The sequence below is a fragment of the Eleginops maclovinus genome, chromosome 16 (assembly GCF_036324505.1).
Source record: "Eleginops maclovinus isolate JMC-PN-2008 ecotype Puerto Natales chromosome 16, JC_Emac_rtc_rv5, whole genome shotgun sequence".
In the NCBI taxonomy this organism is placed as follows: domain Eukaryota; kingdom Metazoa; phylum Chordata; class Actinopteri; order Perciformes; family Eleginopidae; genus Eleginops; species Eleginops maclovinus.
The window spans coordinates 18278607-18299476 of NC_086364.1; the positions used below are offsets into that span (position 1 = coordinate 18278607).

The 20870-nt window shown below is 41.3% G+C and overlaps 1 protein-coding gene across 1 annotated transcript in view; it reads right to left on the bottom strand.

Annotated features, from left to right (window-relative positions):
* Positions 1-20870, bottom strand: part of LOC134878772 (alpha-1,6-mannosylglycoprotein 6-beta-N-acetylglucosaminyltransferase B-like) — a 61184-nt gene that overhangs the window by 29586 nt on the left and 10728 nt on the right. The window contains exons 3-8 of the mRNA XM_063904985.1: positions 17564-17708; positions 12789-12898; positions 10865-10938; positions 9646-9813; positions 6662-6826; positions 2136-2305 (exon numbers count right to left, since the gene is read on the bottom strand). Coding sequence (XP_063761055.1) covers positions 2136-2305; positions 6662-6826; positions 9646-9813; positions 10865-10938; positions 12789-12898; positions 17564-17708 — 832 coding nt within the window. The remainder of the gene's footprint in view (positions 1-2135; positions 2306-6661; positions 6827-9645; positions 9814-10864; positions 10939-12788; positions 12899-17563; positions 17709-20870) is intronic.

Sequence of the window (20870 nt, forward strand, 5' to 3'; positions counted from 1 at the left end):
ATCAGACTAAATATTCTCTGGATATTATAATATGGCATATTGGTTTTAAAGGCTGCATCACAGCTAATTGATGTAATTGTGTAAACATACATGACTGAACAGCTGCTCTGAACCCACTTGGTCATTATACTCCACATTGCTGCAGATTGTTTACCGAGATCCCATTTGCGGGTATTTAGCTATTTTGTCAACACAAAGTAATATTTGATTTTCTCTCAGCCCTACAACCAGCTGATGTACAATAATTCCATTAACTGAACAATCACATGCACACTTCTTCAAAAAGAGTTGGATCAGTGAATCCCTTGAGGACATTTTGCAGTGTGTGGAAAAGCAAGAACGCTTGTTCAGAGGCAGCAACTCAGTGGAGCATCTGCAGGATCTGGTAGAGAAAAGATGTGCGAGCATAATTGATTTGTCAAAGCAGGACAGCCAGGGGAAGACGACAGCTAAAGTGACTACTCAGTGAAGCCATCAGAGAGCATGAATGTTGCCAATCAGAGGCAATTACATGCTGCAAACCAACAGCTTGACAACCACTGTAAGTAAGCTCCCGGTGTGGCTAATGTGTTTGTCTGAGAAAAACGCTAAACGTATCAAGAATCCTATCCTGTCCAAGTAAGAACCACAGCAGACCATTTGGAGATATTAAGCTCCTTTTTTCAATGCCTGTGTGTGAAAGTGAAGAGTAGGACATGTAAATAGATACGAACCTGAGGGAATCTGTGGGAGCACAACCCACATAACGACCTGTCAATTTGATAGCGTGTGGGAGAGTCGGGGAAGGCGAGAAATGTTCCCTTTTTTCAATTCATTAATAGCCACCGAAAGGGGATTTATGGATGTTCGGCATCTGCCATTAACTGGCCAATTTGAGATGGCCATAAAAAAAAGAGTGGGATATGTACACTAGGTTGTGTTTAGTGGGAGGGGGAATATGGTCTGAGCCTGATAAATCCACTTGGGTTCAATTTCAGCCTTCCATTACATTTTCTCTGAGGCTGAGAATTTCATTTCCTGATGAAAAGTGTCTAATGTCAGCCTGAATGGTACGCCGCCACACTCTTATATAAATGTACATGTAAAATATCTCTCTCGCGCGCACACGCACACAGTATTTATATGTTGGATAGTATAAGCCTTAACCTTTGGCTGATGTTTCTCTGAAAATTGAGTCCATTTTTTTTTTTTAAACATTTCGGATGGTATTCCTAAGGGAGACACAGCTCATTGATTCAATAAACCATGACACCTATTAGTGGTGGAAATAAGAGCCCGGGCAGCAGATGCATTCCCGCTGCGGCAACTTCCCCACCTCACCAAAGTCCTTTATCAAAGCAGCTTTTCTTCAAGGTTGGAAATTTAAGATCAAAGGGCAGCTTTTAGTCATCAACGCCCTCACCTCTTCCCTGCAGCAACGGATACAGGGCTCAATAACAGGCCCGCATTATCATCAGCCATGTCTGCTCCAGCTTCACACCACCCACTGGCAGAATAGAATCGACAGACACTCTTGTCTTGTACGAACAGTCACTTTCCTGACCAGCCAGCGTGAAGCCCGAGCGTTTCTGAAAGATCACAACGTCGAGAAAACTGTCAGACAGAACCCTTCTGTCGCCCTCTTTCTGCACCTCGCAGTGTCACAATCAATAACCTTTTATTTTTAGATGAAACCGTCTTTTCTGTGTGACTGTAAGGCATGTTGGGTAAATATGTGTGTGTCTCTCCACTGGCATAAGGCACTTATGTTTTTGATGACTAGCGACAAGCTCGTTATCGCTCTGGTGAGCTGTGGCAGGAAGGAGGTGCACAAACTGTAGAGATGCTGTCAAGCCTTCGGGGTGAAACAACACTCTGCAAGAAGGAGAGATAGCTTATCTGTGTGTGGCCGAAGGTGATCTGGAACAGTGTGCACCGCGGTTGCTGATGACTTGCAAGACGAACACCAAAGCAATTTCACACAACAAATAAACTGAAAAGAATGAAACAACGCAGGATCCCTGCACTGATGCCCTGTAGATCCGACATTAAATTTGGATGGGAGAGACAGTGTTGCACATTGGCTGCAGTAGTTGTGCCTAAAGCATGTGAGAGAATAACATGATCAGAGAGGAATAATTTAAATGCAAACTCACCCGTGAAGCTCCTTGAGGGAAAACGAGATCTTGAGGTCGTGCCCCAGCACATGGAGGGCTGTGAGGATGTCGGCCCATTGCACCATCTCACCCAGAGGACCCCCCTTCAGCACTTTAGGGCTGAAGACGTCCCCAGACTCCTCTGTCAGGAAACCCACGTGAACGAGAATCTGAATGCAAAATGGAAAGGCGTTAAGTCAAGCAAAAGGGAATTTGTTCAGGGAACTACAGTATTTGGTTTTGTTAATGCAATGTGAGCATTTTTATTTTAAAGAGGACATACTATTCCCATTTTCAGGTTCATAATTGTATTTTGTGTCTCTACTGTGACATGCTTCCAAAAAGCTCTTTATGTTTCTCATACTGCCTGTGCTGCAGCACCTCTTTTCACCCTCTGTCTGAAACCAGAGCCCAGTCTGCTCTGATTGGTTAACTGGCCGGCTCTGTTGTGATTGGTCAATCGCTTAGAGATGTCCCGCCCCTTAGTATATTTTGGTTCTTTTTAAGTTGTTTCAAACAGTCATCTTGTGCCAAGTGTTAAGAAATCAAAAAGCAATATATGGTAGGGGGGATCAATGCATTTTAAAGGGGGGGGGGCTTGAAAAGGCTGAGAACCACTTAAGTTGAGCCTTATTTCCTTCATGTTTTAATCTTTATATTCTCATTTCCGTGTAATTAATAATTGAGATTCAGTCAGGGCAATTTTAACTGACGCTTCAGAAGGGTTCACATATGAATAAATTCTGATATTTGGCATGGATCGGTGATCAGATTTGAAATAGAATTTAGTGTCTAATGAAAGCGAGTAGGCAGAGTGACAGCCGAGTCACACTTATTCAACTCCTGAGAAATACAATCAACTGTGCTTGGAGTTTAAATGAAATTGAGCTGCTGAGGGCTAATTGATATGCAGAACGATGCACAAGCATTTTAATTGCTGATGGGAAAGAGTGGAACTTCTAGGGTGTAAAATATGTAATGAAATGAGATTATTTAACAGATGGCAGCATTACAAAAAAAAAAAAACCCAAATATTAATTTGAGTTTTAAAAACAACTTTTTTAGTCATCTCGACCACACCTATTTACCTACTCGCCACAAGGTGTGACTGTGAGGTGTTATGGTAGCTGTCAACACCTTTTTTTTTAAGTAACATCTGTCTTCACCCTTTGTTATGTCTTCTAATTGGCAGAGTAGACAGACATTGTTTTTCAAATTTCCTCTGAACTATCCCCCAAAATCTATTTCTGAATAAAGCTGCATTTACATTTCCTATTAGCGATAAAATATTAAAAAGGATCCTAATTAGATTTCAAATGTGTCTATTTATATTAGTATCTAAGTTAGGCTGAATTTGTTTTTCAAGCCTAAATCGTATAACTAGATGTGGCCTTACTACCATTTTTTTCATCCAGTTACATCTACGATACAATCCAATATAAAATTCCATCTCCTATACTGCTGACACAATGGATTTCCCCCGTGTGTGAGGAACACAGCTGTTCAACGTGCAGGTCTGTGTATATCAGTGAGCCCCCAACGCCAGAGCCAGACCGAATGTGGTGTGGCAGAAATCTTCATTTTATGGAGTTGGGGAAGGGAATTTGCAGACCAAGTGACTATATGAAATATAGAACACGCAAGGCTAAATGTTGTTGGACAAGGTCATACTTTTTATTATGTTTACATGCTTTAATGTTCAAAAAACAGATAATATTATTTAATATATCTTTATTTACCCTCTGATTGGAAAATGATGGCTCGCTTTGGAAAGGTAGTTCTCAATTCATGGTTGGAGGAACTCACAAATCAGGGTCGGTATATTGTAATTATTCATGTGATATAGGAAGGGCAGCCGAATCGTAATGGCCTATGTGTTCTGACGACACTCCAGATACACAAACACATGTGGAGAAGCAAAAAATGACTTAAAAGCGCTATTTAAATCATCGAACAACAGGGGCTGAGAACAAGTCAAAGCTTGTCTCCCTTGTGCGTGTCTTACTCCTGTTCAAGTTGTTTCTATACCGGCCCAGAAAACCAGAAACCATGTGTACAATATTTCCCTTTAGCTTACAGACCATGGGCAAAAAGTATGTTGCTGAAGAGAAAGGCAGCACCAGCAGCCAAAGGGACTTTGCAGGTATGTTTACAACCTTTGTGAAGGCTTGTGTGCTTGTGTACAACCTTAATAAACACAACACTAATGACACGCTCCATTTCTCGTCCGTACAAATGTGTCTATTCGTGTTTTCTCAACAGCACTCAGTGTATCAGCGACGGAAGCCAAGCCTGCAGGGTCTGGTTAATGGACAGCAACATTTACTGTCTAACACATCATTATAACAAACAAAAGCCCGCTCCCCATTTGAAAAGTAGCATGATTTGTTATTAACAGAACATGCTTTGATTCGTCCCACTGTAAAGCAAACACAGAAAGCGAGGATATTGTTGGCTCATTTACAAAAAGCAAAACAGTAAAAATGAATGTCTTTCATTTCAGCTTTTGGAGTATCAAGCTGCTTTTCAGCTTCAGAGGGATATGAGCAGAGCTGTCCACACTTTCTTAGTTTCTTGAAACGGAAAACTACACAACAGTCCTCAGCCGTTTGGAAGCAAATACTAAATATAATGACACTGTGCTTTATTAAATTGATAATCCCTGCAGAGACATGCATGCAAACATGTCACAGTTGCAAGGAATGAATGTGAATTCAGGTGAAGAAACACAAAATACCCTTGCAGAGGTTGTGCTTTTTTATATTGAGTAATTTCATACATATGAAAATGATTCAGTTATTTTACATTTCCTCCTCCAGCGCTGTGAGCATGTGTCAAGTATACATGTGTTCCTTCCAGGGAGCTGGCTTATACATGTGATTAAACACTAAGGAGAGCTACGTAACCACGATTATGCATGAAGTACAGAGGAGAACAATTACCTCTATGGATGAAAACAACTTGGTGCCAATTTTACAAATGATTATCTCCAGACATGAAGTATCATACCTCCATAATGTTATCACCGACAAGTAAATGTTGTAGAAAAAGAATAATGAAAATCATCCGGACAAAGGCTGAGACACCCTGACCTGTTAGATCCCAAAACACTAGATCCTATGCTTCCCATAATGCAACAGGATCCTCTTCCATTACCTTTCCCCTGCCTGTTTCCCAATACTTTCAAACCCTATAAAATCAATAATTTAGTCCCCCTATGTAGCCGATTGGAAGGATCCTTTGTTTCATCATCCAAACCATCCCTTCTATTTTGGAAAATAATATTTGTAATGTTTTTATTAAACTCTGATATTTGCAGTCAAATCAGGCTTCTTAGATTGAATTGTCGAAAAAGTTCTCTTTCTTTGATCTGTACTCTTGCACAAACAGTACTGTTCACACATGTTTACCAGGTGTGAAGATTTCAAACTTTCAAATGACTTTATGCTCCAATCTTCTGCTCACCTATAGCGCAGGTAAAAATAAAGTGTTATCACAAGGTTGTTGTGTTCCAAGACTTTGAGGTGTTACTCATGAAATGATCCCACATAGAAGAGAGTTATAAGGAGCTTACGCTATATATAAATGGAAGTGTAGAGTGGATAATGTACAGAATCACGGAGAAAGCAACTCATTATGGTGGATATTCCAGATAACTTCCTACTCTTATAATCTCTGTGGGTCTGAAACCAAATGACCTCATTGATTGGATAAGAGTCTAGCAACAGGTTGTATATACAACACGTAATTCTGGAGCACAACAACTGAGCAGCTCCAGGCAAGAGCTGGTGCCCCTCTGGCAGAGTATTTGAGCAACAAACTAAGAATTACGTGTAATCCACACATCAAACATCCACAAAAAAGAACTCCCACACAATATTGTATCATGTTACATACATTTTAGTGACAGTTTATGACTTTTAAGGGTTAATTATTTGCAATGTTAGATCCTTAAAGTTATGTATTTAAGGATCTAACATTTATGCCACAAGGGATTTAATGTCTGATAGCAGCGCTGTTTCAGGCTTTGTGGAAATGTCCCTGTAAATGTCAGTGTAGAGAGTGCACTAAAGCCAGTCAATGCCAGCTAGTTTCATCACGACAGCCTTTGGTCTGTACAGTATCTCATCACTCGCACAGAGTAGCTGCAGATAAAAGGAAAAAGTTGGTCCAACAAACTCACAGCTGTTCTGGTAGCTAAGCAGCCTTGCTGGTCGGCATTAAAGGACTCTGCCGTTTTGATGTTTGATCCAAAATATCCTGTACTGAAAGTGTTTATTCCCCTCTTTTATGCCTAAATTTGGAGCAGAGTTATACGTTTCCGGAGTTACAGAAATACAAGAAGTTCAAACTTAGAAAAAACACTTTTCACTGGCTTGTCATCTGCAGTTTGTTTGAAACCACAACACAGGACTTGTTTTTCTTTCATCCTCCAGTGTGTGCTGAACTGTGTGTGTGTGTGTGTGTGTGTGTGTGTGTGTGTGTGTGTGTGTGTGTGTGTGTGTGTGTGTGTGTCTCATATTCACCCTTTTCTGCTCTCTCCAGAAGCTGCGAAGCCTGTCATCCAGCCGTCGAGCAGCCGAGGCCCACTGCGCCGCCATCCTGCGCATGCGTCTCTTCATGAAGCTCAGGGATTCCTTCCCAGTGCCCACTTGCTCCAGCAGAGCCCCAATGTCAGACTGGAAAACAGCCTGGAAGACAGGAGCAGGAAGTATGACAGGGAAGGATCCGAAATAGCCAGAATATCTGATGTGGTGTCTGATTTCTTCCTCTTTTTTGTAAAGATATTTTTGGGCCTGAGAGCACCTTTATTGAATACACAGTGATGAATTAGGGAGATACAGCGGATGGCATCGCCTGAAATGTTCCTGACCCGCCTATTGGCAGCGAACGGCGCTTATGGGTCGTCAGCTCTAACCAATAAGCTCTCCGGTTGCCCCAATGTCCTATTTCTTTGCGATGAGATACTTTACTTTATTTTGCTGCTCTTCAAGCCAACAATACAACCACATTGGGATGCCGCCCCCTGATGTTAAAAGAAAGTCAAATAAAAAAGAGCCGACCATAAAAAGTCAATAATGGAAAGTTAGGAAGTAGTGACTGCACGATATGAGAAATACATGCAATACTGCTAAATAAAGCGAATAAATCTATATATTTCTTGCTACAAAAACTAAAATATCAAAGTCTATTCTGACTTTCTGCTGCTTTTAGGATAATTCTATAAGAAACAAATATTTATAAGGACATTTTAGGAGCCAAAATCCGTATTAAGCCAGTGTTTTTGGTTTTATTAACAACATTCTTACAAACACCAACCAGATTTGTAATGAAACACTTCCAGTAATTCTCCCATGGGTGTAGCAGATGGTATTCAGGACACCTGTTATGGTTTTGTGGATGACAAAGTGGGATGAGCTTACTGTAGCTCTGACATTTTCTGTTGACCGTTTGCTCCTACCTTTGTTGTTGTTTATTTTCTTTATTACACATCATAAACGTTACCTTTAGTACGGACTCTTCTATGGAGCGTGTCACAGTGTAAGTTTAGCCTCTAGGTATTTATTGGAAATGTTATTGCTACAAACATTGTTTTTCCGAATGCCACCAAAATAAGTAGATTATTTTCAAGAGCCGTTCTCTCTCTTTGAACTACCTCAAAAAGCCTTTGTATTTTGTGTCTAACTTGAGTTTAAATCAAGATTCTTAAAGAAAGACAATATGTCGTACAACTCTAAAAAAAAGCAGTACTCAAAGTGCTTTCCGGCAGACAAAAAACAATAAATGATAGCAGCGTACAATCAACAATGTACACCAGTAGCCGTAGTCCAGATGTTCTACGCCAGTACACACAAAGAACAAGCTGCTATTCAGATGTATACAAAGTCTGAAGCAGGGACGGTGGGATGGTACAAATCTTCATTATTCTGCTGTTTTTTTATACCTTTTTTTCTATTAGAGGAGACAGTAGAGAGCCTGTCATATCCTGTTATCTACTAGTGCCCTGCGGCTAGGCTTCTCAGACATGTTGCCTGAGGGATTCCTGGATCATCCTCATAAATAGTCTGTTCTCATTTTACATCTCCTCCTCTGCCCACCATAATCACTGCATCGCCAGCACCGCTGTTAATCAATGGAGTTACTGCATGGGGGAGCACAGCGTACTTCAAAACATTTCGGAAGAAGAGAACCTGGTGTACCCAAATGACTGCCTATACCTCTGTGAAATACACAAGACTCTCTCAAAGACAAAATCAATGTGCAGAGTTGAACTGTACTCTCACAATGCAGGGGGATTACGGCTCTCAGGAGCACCTTGTGTGCGGCACAGCAAAATGCAGAGTACCCAGGGGAAGCCTCGGGATTAGTCTCAGTGAATACAGGCTGGTAATTAGAGCAGAAGGTAGACCTGCAGAATGAATTCACAACAAGGCTTGTTGTGCCGGCTGTACGTCACTCTGGGGAGAAAGAGTGAAGTTGTGGGGGTGGGCGGCTAATGGTGGGATAAACTTTGAGGAGTGAATGTAAGGACAATGCATCATGTGTTGATGCAGAAAAGAGGAAAGGAAATGATGTGGAAAAGCAAAGAAAGCTAGGAGTGACAGGCAGCACCTGTAAGGGACGATCTGCAGTTGGTATTTAGATTCTCCCAGGAGCTATTTATCAAGACATGAAGTGATAAATGCTCTGCTGCTACTTGGGGAATACGTTTAAAGCACTCAGTGTCAAGCTGCAAAATCGAAATGGGCGGTAAGCATTGGTGTTTAACATTCCGTCCTTTGGGGATTTTTTTTCATTTTGAATACTTAATTGATTAAGTCCAATTTTGGCAATTTATTTTCAGATGTATAACTCATTCCTTGTCACTGCTTAAACATGTGTGGGCATGTGAACAGTGTACAATATCATGTGATCCTTATCTTTTCCCAGGACTTTCTCTTCACACTGAACAGACTAAACACCAGTCTCAGTGCAGAGACAGGTACTTGCTCATTGTTTGAATCCTATTTGGGAATCAAGCCATGTCCCTGGATGCTTGTGCATTTGGGGAACTTAGACTAAAGGCTCTGCAGTTATTATTTGACCTATATGTCAAAATGTTGCTCTGTTACTCTCTTTTCCATTTAGCTAACTGTATTGTTGTCCAATAAAAATGAAATGAGTGTTCCGTGCATAGACTGTGTAGAAGAATATGACCTAGTCACTGTGATGGTACCTATTGGTTGTTATTTAACATGAGTGCAGTAATACGAGACATTTTCAGGCGATTCAAACATTAGCATATGCTGCTATATAATCTGATTTATTCTAAGTGGGACCATAAATGACATCATACTATGAATATAAAATGTTAACTGAGGTAATAGATCAAGTGGGAAGTAGTAGTTTTTCATGGACTTCTACACAAATGGACCAAAGCAGCGGAGTTGGCCATTAGAAATAATGCAGGTTAAGGGCAATTCCGCATTTGCCTGATAGATTCTGACCCTACGGTTTGCCATAAGGTTACCTGTTTTTTGGGCAGAGGCTTCAAGGTGGGTGTAGCAGTCTGGTTCCTCCAGGTTAGCGGAGGGCAAAACCACTCAACCTCGCTCAGGTAGACGAGGAAGGAGCAATCGGAGCCGTCTACACCATAAAAGGCATAGCAAGGGTCTGACGTCCAACGAGCGCGCATCCACTGGAAGACAACCATAAACACAAGTCTGTCTTTAAGGAGTTTACTTTACCCTTTAAATAACCTTACATTTGACTGAAGTTTGCCTTAAATGGATCCTCTGGGTCCTCTCGTAATTCTGAGACTGAATGGGTAATTTAATGTTATTCTTCTTCACTCTCACATTCATCTTTAATGGGATGCCTCTGGTCAATAGAGGTACATGCAGCTATCAGCCACATTAATATCCGGGTTAAGCTGGCTACATAAACCTCTGTGGTCCCTCTGTGCTGAAGTACTCCAGATAATTGAGTGTTTTCATGTCTTAATGCATGCAACGCAAGTCAGCAAAGCAATCTGACAAGGTCATCCAGCAGGGTACCATGATTAAGATACAGGAGAGAGGGCAGATTTTATTTCAGACAAATCATTTTCTGACATGCACTGTAGGCTGCAGAGTGGATATGAAAGTGGAGGAAGCAGAGAGAACACTTAAATACTGAAAACATCTGGTTTTGTTATTGGGCTCAACTAACATTAGGCTGGATGGCTGTCATAAGAAGGTAGGGAGCTAAAGGAACAGCCATATTCCCCTCCAGGGTAAAGGGACTTTGGTTTTTGCTACTGAAACCTAGGCTGATTTCTGTTAAAAGAAAAAAGCTTAATGGCAGAAACTGTAAGGGTATACTAAAGCAGACGGTACCGAGCACAGACAAAGCAAGAAAGTTAGAAGTTAAAAGTAAACAGTGGAAGGGAAGGCTCTTTTTCACCCATATTATCCTCAAATATAGATTTTTTTCGATATACTGTATATACCTGTATTGTACAAAATGCGGTTTTTCTGCTGTTGCTGATACTAAGATGCTTGTATTCACACAATGTACTATATTTACTGTTTTTCTTTACCGTGACTCGGAACAATTTGTCCCTGAGATAACCCAGGTTTCCCCAAAAGCGCCTCTTATCTTTTTGTACAAAATTGATGTTGCACCAAGGTGAGGCGGCAGGCAAGGACACGGGGTTATTTGCTGTTTGTGTGAAACTGTTGGGACTGAAGTGAGATATGAAAACTTACATCCATCTTGCTTGGACAGTCTGGATAACGGCGGTCTTTAGGAGTCCCACACTGTGCTAATGTTCCATCCCTGACTGGAGGGAAGAGAAAGTACAAGTTGTTTATCAAAACTGATACACACACACACACACACACACACACACACACACACACACACACACACACACACACACACACACACACACACACACACACACACACACACACACACACACACACACACACACACACACACACACACACACACACACACACACACACACACACACACACACACACACACACACACACACACACACACACACACACACACACACACAGGATGTGTCAGAGAAAAAGATCATCGTTGTTGTTTTTTCAGAAAGTGCACACACACAATAATAACAAATATAAAATGCTTGCTGGGTACATCCAACATATCTATAGTGTTTTAAAATCTTTTACCAATCAAATAAAAACGGGGGGGGGGGGGGCTCTGATTAAACAGAGGAGAAGAAATTAGTTTTGAGGGACTCGGATTCACGGAGATCTTGGGGGAGGGAATTCCAGAGCCCTCCGAAGCTGCAGAATTTAATTGAATTAATTTCTCATATTATATTCCATTAACTATGGCATTTTATCAGATTTTATGTATGTTTATTCCCTTTTTCAAGCACTTAGAAAGGGGCTATACAAATACAGATATGTTATTATTAGTATTATTATTATTATTATCTAGAAATTCTGTCAATAAATTAGATTTAATGTAAGGGTAAATTTTGCATTTCCACAGCCAGCTCCATACTACTATATATGAATAAATACATAGAATTAAATGCAGCCTTGGACCTCCAGGGCTCTTATTGATCAAACAGGTCTTTACAGTGCCTCCCTGAGGCATTGGGCCTGTTTGTGTTTCACATTACAGCATATATGCTGCAGCCTTTGGGATGAACAGAGACAAATTAGAGTTTAGAGCTAGCTAACAAGCTCCTGTAAAAGCCTGTCATCCCCTGCTGAACGGCCAAGTCTTTGTTCCCACCCACTCGCTGGATTTACTATAGATAGATTGCATTAGTATGATCCATAAAAATGACAATCTCCCCCTTCTTATTTGCTCCCTAATCCTCTATCTCTATTTGCGATGTTCTCTCTCTATCTTTCCTTTTAGTCTCTGCGTCTCCTCTCCTTCCTTTTCCCTCGTTTCTGCTCCTTGAAGCCCGGCACTAGTGAGGCTAATTAAAGGAGAAGTTGAAGCTCCTCTGCCAGCCTCCTGCCAAGCATCGAAGAGCACAAACACGGACAAATAATTGCCAGCAATTCTGTCTGATTACCACGATAACAGCAGATCTCTCACGATGAAAAACATTACTGCCTGCCGCTGTCAAAACGTAGCACCAAGTTCAGATCTGCCTTGCTTAAATGATAGCAGGCATTGTGACAACAGACACATTATCTGATACATTTTAATGAGACAGTGAGGGGAATAGTCATAAAGTGCAATGTAGCGGAAAACAGGAGTGGAATTGAATTGTGAATTAAATCCGCTGTCGGATTCCTATTCTGTGCCCAATAAAGAAATTGGGAGTGAAGGCTAATAAAGAAAGCCGACAGGCCTAGATCCCATTAACCAGGGCGTAATTCGTCATCATGATTTAAACGTCCTGTAGTCGCCTGGTTATGATAGGGCAGCAGCGATGGAGCACTGTACTCTGCTGCACTGGAGCTCCTACAGCCTGACACAAAGAGTGGCTTGCGATTTAAACGTGTTAACGTGCTGTGAATAATGTACAGCACAGATTGTGCATTCAAGTTCAGACTGGATCCAGGCTTGACAGTCAGGCTTTTGTTGGCAGCAGGGATAAGTGTCTTCAGATTGGCTGGATTTGAAATGAACAGTGGGGATTCATCCTTGTTGAGGTGTGTGTACTTTTTAAAACCGTACCTCTGTTGCCGGCCATGCTGCGCTGTAGGATCTGCTCCACCCTCACTGCCATGTCGGACATGTTCTGGGCTATGGCCTGGATCCGCTCCACGAGCCCAACAGGCTGAATCCTAAACGCAAACAAACAAAGAGAATATCTAAATTATTCCAGCGACAACCATCTCCTAACGTCACAAATTCTCTTCAAACTGCAATCATTCGCCTTCAAAAGAAAGAAGACACTATAATTATTTTTGTTTCTTCTTTCCAGCTGTATTTGTTGTTTTTGCACCCTTCACAGTGAGCTTAAAGTAGTGGAAGGAATGCTAATTCCCCTGAAGTTGAGGCGTGAAATCGAAAAGAAGCTTTTAAAAACACTGACAGATCATTTATTCGTAAAGATAAGGAAAGTTACTCGGCATATTAAAGCAGGTCTCCTGAGGGGAAATGAAAACAGAAGACAATTAGGTGGTTTGCAAAATGTGTTTCACTGCACTTGACCTCTGCGGCCCGAAAGCAGTTGGATAAACAATGAGGAATATTTAAAACAAAGAGGAGATACGGGGGATGAAACAGAGTATGTATAGGGAAGTCAATTATCTCAAAATGTGGTCAGCCCAAGGAACTCAGTGTTGGTTAATGTTTCATTTTACCCCAGCCAAAGTTTGACAAAATATATTTCAAGACTTCAAGATCTGCTCTACAAGGTGCAGAAACCAGAGAACAAGAGAGGGGGAGATGAGGTGTGTCAGCAAATGTTATCTCTCTGTGAAACAAAGCTTCAACATTTGCTGCTGGGAAACCACAGCAACTAAACATTAAAAGTTAACGGATTCAGTCAATTAATTATTTACTGTTCTTGAGAAAGATCTGTAAGAAATTAAAGTCCTCTTTGCATCCAAAGAAAAGGTGTTAACAAGTCAGATCCCCTCGTCAGATATCTACTGCAAGTCCAGGGAACAGGAGTGTCAGAACCATTACTTTCACTACCAATTCAATTCAAAAATATTGAAATATTAAAGGTTAACTGTAACGAAGAGTTTAAGAAAAAACTTTTTTGAATACGTGGAAGTAGCTTTTTTGTGAAAGCCTGCGAGCTAGTTCAAGCACTCGACTCCAAGGATACATGATGCCAGATCTGCCTGCCTATGCTTCACAGCTGCTGCTGCTTCTCGTCTCCCCCACCACCGCCCCAGCTTCGATCCCAGCATCCACCTGTAGGCTAGGGGGGGATAGTTATCTAATCATCACTCAATGGTCTATGTAAATCTGTGCAGTGATGAAGCCCGAGCCTGGACGCCAAACTCAAACTATATGCTGCTTCTTGTAAACATACCAAGAAACAAGCGAGTTGTGCTTCCTGCTCATCTTCAAATTCATGCATTTACTAATCATTGGAGCTCTAGCCACTATCAATACAATTTACACATTTCAAAAAATTGCCCTACACCCACGTTGCTTATGAGTGCTTGTTTTGTCCAAAAGTCTTCAATTACCAAGGCAAGGCAGCTTTATTTAAATAGTGTTTTACAAAAATGAAAGACATTAAGAAACATAGACAAATGGAATTTAAAAACAGTTATTAAAAAGCAAAGAGAATACCAGGCAAAAGGAATGTTTTTTGCTTGATAAATTATTAAGAAAACGTTGAATTCATCAGAGTGTTTTGGAACAAAGTTAGACCGTATGTCCGGGTTACTGGTGGATCTCATTAAACTTTACAGTAGGATCCTTCTTCTTACACTACTCAACACACATCCAGACCTACCGCTTAACATCTGACTTGCTGCAGCTGAAGAGAAGAGAGAAATTGAACCTCAAACTATGACTTTAATGATAATCAACTAAAATTCTTACTGTAGATGGGAGAACTGCATCATCGCCCTGTTTTACATGAAAACAAACAAAATGAAAGATCTGAATGAGCTTTCTTGTTATGTAGTAGTATTTCTGGGATTTACATTGCTCATTAAGGGTCTCTGAACATGGAAACTCAGGAAACACAAACTAATGGAACCAAAGCTGCTCCACAAATTACACCCTTGGGAACCAATCAACTTTTCTACTGTGTAAGGTGTAAAGTTGTCTACAGTGGAAGTCCAAAGGAACAGTGGTTTTGCACCAGATTGAGCACTGAAACACTGCTTACTTTGGGTATGGGATGTCTTTTTGGGTATGTGTGTGTGTGTGTGTGTGTGTGTGTGTGTGTGTGTGTGTGTGTGTGTGTGTGTGTGTGTGTGTGTGTGTGTGTGTGTGTGTGTGTGTGTGTGTGTGTGTGTGTGTGTGTATGTGCATGTGCCAGGGAAAAGCAATCTAACCGTGCTTATATGCATAGCTTATTTCTAATCCCCCCATTTCATTTTTCCATATGGTGCCCAGGAGGCAAGTGGTAGCCAAACTTTCTCTTTTATACTGTAGACCAGCAGGTCAGCTCAAATTAATTGCCAATTACACAGACACACTGACATACACAACACTAAAGTACACACACACACACACACACACTGATTAGTATTCAGGAACACAGACGCTTTCACTTGTGCAGACAGACGTTTGTGGTCTCACTCTGAACCCCCCATATTTTCACTGCAGGGACTCTGACCCATGAGGGGCTATCAGCTGTTGCGGAGCAGGAGGACAACCTAATTACTTTTTTAACAATACACCAGGTGTGCAAAGATTTTTCCAGCCTGAAGATCTCACACTAATCTCCAGGGTCAACCTCTGACATTGAGCCATGCAGAGTGTGTTAATAACCTGAGTGAGGTAAAAGTGGAACCAGGATGCATCAACATGAGATACTTTTTTTTGCGCTACCGAGCAAGTTTTATTACCATTTGGCCTTTGTCACTCTAACATTTTCTAGTTTAGTCCCTGAGAGGCCAATTTCAACTATATGACAGAGGGTTAATCCACAGAGCAGTTTGTAGAGAAAAATACATCCTGTCTGTGTAACATAAAAGTACCGACAAAAAGAAAATGTATGCAGTAATTTGAACAGTGTACCATAAATAGTTCCCACAAGGCTTTTGAAAACCACAGGTCAGGTGAGACGTCTCACGTCTTTCGATGTCCATAATTTGCTGTCAGAAGCAGTGGGAGAGTAGCAAGACTTATTGTACATTTACAATATTACTTCTATACCCTTTCATTGGGGTTGACAAAGTTACCGCTAAACCAAATTCCTCTTAGCCTCACAGATTTTTTTTGACAGGCGAACCTGGCAGCCTATGATTATGACCCACGCCGTAGTTTTGGAAATCAGGAAGCAATGGAGAAGTAACATTTGAAGTTATATGTATTCACTGTCGCTGTGAATAAAGTTAGCACGGAATCCAAAGGCACACAACGCTGGATAGTTTGCAAAGGAGATGCAAAGACCACTCCACAATCGACAAACTTTCAACAGCGATAGCTAAATTGGTGGCTACAGCTTGCTTAAATGAGTCTTTTATTGGATTTTATCACAACAAGCATATGTGTCCAATCCCATGTTAATGAGAGTATCAAAAATCCTTTAAAGTACACAAGGAAATATATCAAATTGGGCAATTAATTTGGATTATTCACAAGTTCACTTCTGACAACCATGCCAAAATCGCAATTAAATATTTGCATCTATTGACGACCTCAGTTTTTATATCATCAGAGGTCACTCTGTTAAAGGTCTATTGACAGGGCTTTCCAAAAGAGAGATTTCCCCCACTGTGGGGGAGAGGGAAGTGAGGTCCAGGAACAAAACGAATAGCAGAAAACACGCTTAAATCAGGAAGGGAGCTGCCTCTCCTCAAACCCTGAGCAGGTACAGGCATATGGAAAGGTCTGTTTCTATGGTGACTGTGTGCACGTACACACACACACACACACACACACACACACAGACACAGACACAGACACAGACACACACACACACACACACACACACACACACACACACACACACACACACACACACACACACACACACACACACACACGGCTTCAAGCCAGTAAGAACCCTGCTCTCTACCTTTTTTAAATATATATATATATGAGCAGTTTCTTTCATTTTCTCCTGCTGCCCTGGGAGAACGGATGGGGTTCAAACACATCGTCTTCAACACACAGTCTCCGCAGCGTGAGGCGTTTTCTTCACATGGACCTGATCCACTGGGATGCCCCAGAGCTCAATACCTGGCGTTCTTCCTTTCCTCACATTGTATCTCCTGAGTCTTCTTCAGCCTTCCTGTATTTGTCTTACCTTTTCCTTGCGTATGATATTTTACAAACAGCTGGAAAACTCGACAGGATGCTCTGCAGACCACCTCAAGTTTAACCCAGATGGGGTGGCTGGCAATGTCTTTGATGTGACATACAACCATTGCATTTTTTATTAAAGAGGCCCTTTTATGCTTTTTGTGGTTTTCCTTGACCTGAAGAGTTTTTTATATATGCTTAAGTGCATGTAAATGTTGGTCTCTCCCACACACACACACACACTGAATTGTACACAGTGACTACCTTGAGTAAAGCCTGCAGTACAATCTGTCATTAAAGATATTTCATCCAAAAAAAAAACACCCTCACTCCATTACTCTATTTCCCATTTCTGAAAAGTTGTCTTTAGGCAACGGTGAGATTAATTATTGATTGTGATATAAATAAAAGCTGGAGAGCAGTCTACTGCAATTTTCTTAAAGTTTGTGCAGCTCTCCGCCGAAACGTTCAGGTGCCCGTTAACTCTACCTGTATATGGCAGCAGGAAACAAAAGCAAAAAAAGGAAACGAAAAAGGCTTTAGAAAGGAAGATGCTGTACCTGTCCAGGGCCGAGCTGAGCTCATCCAGCCGGTGGGCGTCTGTCGTGTTTCCCACTTTAGACAGAGCATCCATCCTCTTCATAATGACCTCCAGCATGTCACTGATCTTCCTCAGCACACCACGAGACTCCTGGCCACCGAGCACTGAAAAACACAAAGACAGACATTGTGCAACAAATATTGACGAAATAATGATCGGAGAGAATGACGATAAAAGATAAGAGAAGTAAGATGAATTGGAGAATATACAGATAACATTTGATGCATTTTAAACAAACCTTTTCTGGGTTGCATAATGTAGAAAACAAGGTCACAGGAACAAAACAAAACAGAATATATTTCTTTAAGTGTGTCAGGAATTTAAATCACCAATGTAGCACAGACCCCTCATGGTCATATTTGAAATTCATTTATTTTATTTCGCATTCCAAGGGTTACTCTAAATCTTCGGTCTAGTTTCTAATTCTTTTGTCCTTCGTTACTTAAACAGCAGCTCGCCAGGAGCCAGCCAAACACAGGAACGAGCAAATTGGTCAGACAGTATTGGTTTTGTCTTCCTTCTCGGCTCAAATTATTAACGACCTGACAGGCGGTAAACCAGGACGACGCCGTTTAGCAAACACCAAGTCAATTAATGAGCCTGCAGCTACAGACAATGAGGTCAAAGCAGGTCTCCAGACTGCCACGCTTGCGAGTCGAGGTCCCGACCCTGTGTTGTTTTTTTGATCCCATTAAGCTCTACGCTCAATCCGAACGTAATTATTGAGACGGTTCAAAACAACCTGTGGTTTCATGTGTGCCTAAGAAAACACTATTCTCAGCAGCAAAGGGTTGTTTTTAATGAAGAAAAATCCAAACAATCAAGATGAATAATGCCACGATTGGGACTTGGGAGTGAATTATTTGAGGTTTGAGATAAAAATACTAAACACCGGCAACAGCCTGAGGTTGTTCTTGGAGACTGCGAGTAGAAAATAAAGCCTCACCCCTCAGTGTTCCCTCATCAATTGCATTAGGCTTTAGAAACTGCTATGTGTGCAGACTCTCTTCTCCTGTCAGAGTTCATTTATCACTTCCCAAGCAAGAGTCACCTTTCTCTAAAAAGAAAATTGTATTACATCAACAGTAAATAAAATAAGAACCACCCACTACTACGGGTCTGTGCGCATGTGTGTACATACTGTATAAATTCATATGCGTAGGTGTGTGTGTGTTGTGGAGGTTTGGAAAAAGGAAGAGAAACGCTCATCAGAAACAGATTGCAATCCAGAGCCAAGATATCGTCCTAAATCTCTTCCCTTTATTGCCTGTAAACCTACATATTTTCTTCTATTGTTTAGCCCTGGTAAAGTCATTTCTAGAATATCTTCATTTAAAGCGGCCTTAAGACGTCTGGCTTTGAATAATTCAGCACTTAGGCAACACTTTTCCCTTCCACGGACAGAGAGATACTAAATTATTCCCATTCAGATTCGGGGCTTTAGAGAAGCCGTAAAACAATGCGTTTAAAAAGGAATGACACAGGATAGGATAAAAGATGAGATTTAGGAAGGAGTAAAGCACCGCGGGGTATTACTAGAAACCGTGTTACGGTGGGATCACACATGCTGTGATGCCAAATTGAGCCTGGGGTTTTGAATGGCTGCTTACCCACTTCCTATCTCGCTACTTTTAGCACCCGTAGGAGACAACATTATCTTTAAATTAAGCATTTATTTTTAAACTTCATACCTGCAATGCCAAATCAGGCCAGTGACATCAAGCAGGAGTTCAAAGATCTCCCATGCATGGACCACGCCCCTCTGCAAACTCAACTTTAATTTTTATCTCAGTCAAATATGCCTGAAACGCCTCCATTTGACTCCTTTGTTTACTTGCACCACTATGTTACACTCAAGATTATATGGGCTATCACTCCAACACATTGTACGTAAGGGGCGGGACATCCGTAAGAGGTGGATCAATTTACAACAGAGCCGGCCAGCTAACCAGTCAGAGCAGACGGGCTCTGGTTTCAGACAGAGGGTGAAAAGAGGAGCTGCAGCACAGGAAGTATGAGACAAATAAAGATCTTTTTTGAACATTAATGCATGGAAAGATAACAGAAGAGGCACAACATATAAATCCGAAGCTGAATATTAACCTAATAGTCCCTTTAAAGAATGTACAGCTATGTTATCTCAAATCATTTCAAAACAGTTTCAAAAAATGGTTTCACTGATTATGATGTAAATTACTCTGACTTACACACAGACTCACGAGTTTTGGTTTACCAGCGTTTAATGCTGTCCATGTAAAGACAAACGGATCGTTGTTGCTTGGCTATACCTGTCTGATACTTGTTGCCTATGACCACACTTTTAGCACCCAAACTGTTATTTCCCCATTATTCTCTACATGTATTTTTGTGGACACCGACTTTAGCTGAGTTCAGAGGGTCCTTTATCTGCTCCGGTGTTCTTGCTTCACTAAGTCTAAAGCCTCTGGGTTAAAGTGTGGGAAGAATTTCTTTACAGTAATGCTTCTTGCAAACATTGCGCTCATAAATCCCCATTACGGAGACCCAACACCCCTCCTACGCAGTAGAACTGAGCCTTTTATATATGTTTGCAATCAACTGTTCATCAGACGGCTTTTCACTCTTGCTTTGTGCTGCCTCTTGGGAAACATTGGCTAATGTGCTTTTCCCCGATGCACAGTTTGGAGGGCTGACTGGTGCGGAAGGACCTGATGGTATCCATGTGCTAATGTAGAGCCTCCTCTGTGTCATTCCTCATCGGCTGGTTAATAAAGGGTCGATTCAGCAGCAGCTAATCTCCGTTAACGACTCAATTTCGGAAGTGCCACAGCACAATCAATACTATGAACAAATTCCAATTAGATAGCCATTTGTACTATAGCCTGCTGTGGGCATCGTGCACCACTGGACAACCAATAAACACCTGCCCTTTAAGAGACTCACTGGCTACATGCATTGTCACATAGGAAAACACTTTAACAGCTGCTGAAATCAACAGATGATCGCTGAATATAAATGAATGCTGAAACGGGTATAAGCAAGATATAATGTCTCTCATTCACAATGTTACCCCTTATATTACACTTATTCCAAACAGTGCACAGTGCAGTGCTTGGGTTACCTTACCTCAGCCATTTTCATTTATTTCTCCTATGTCATGGCCAAAGCCAATAGCAAATATTTCTATCGTCTTTTCAGACCCTGATATTCCCTATAATCTGATCCCCACAAACAGAAAGTCCATAGTGGAAAGAAGGGTTTCGATTTATCGACAGTGCCCGGCCAAA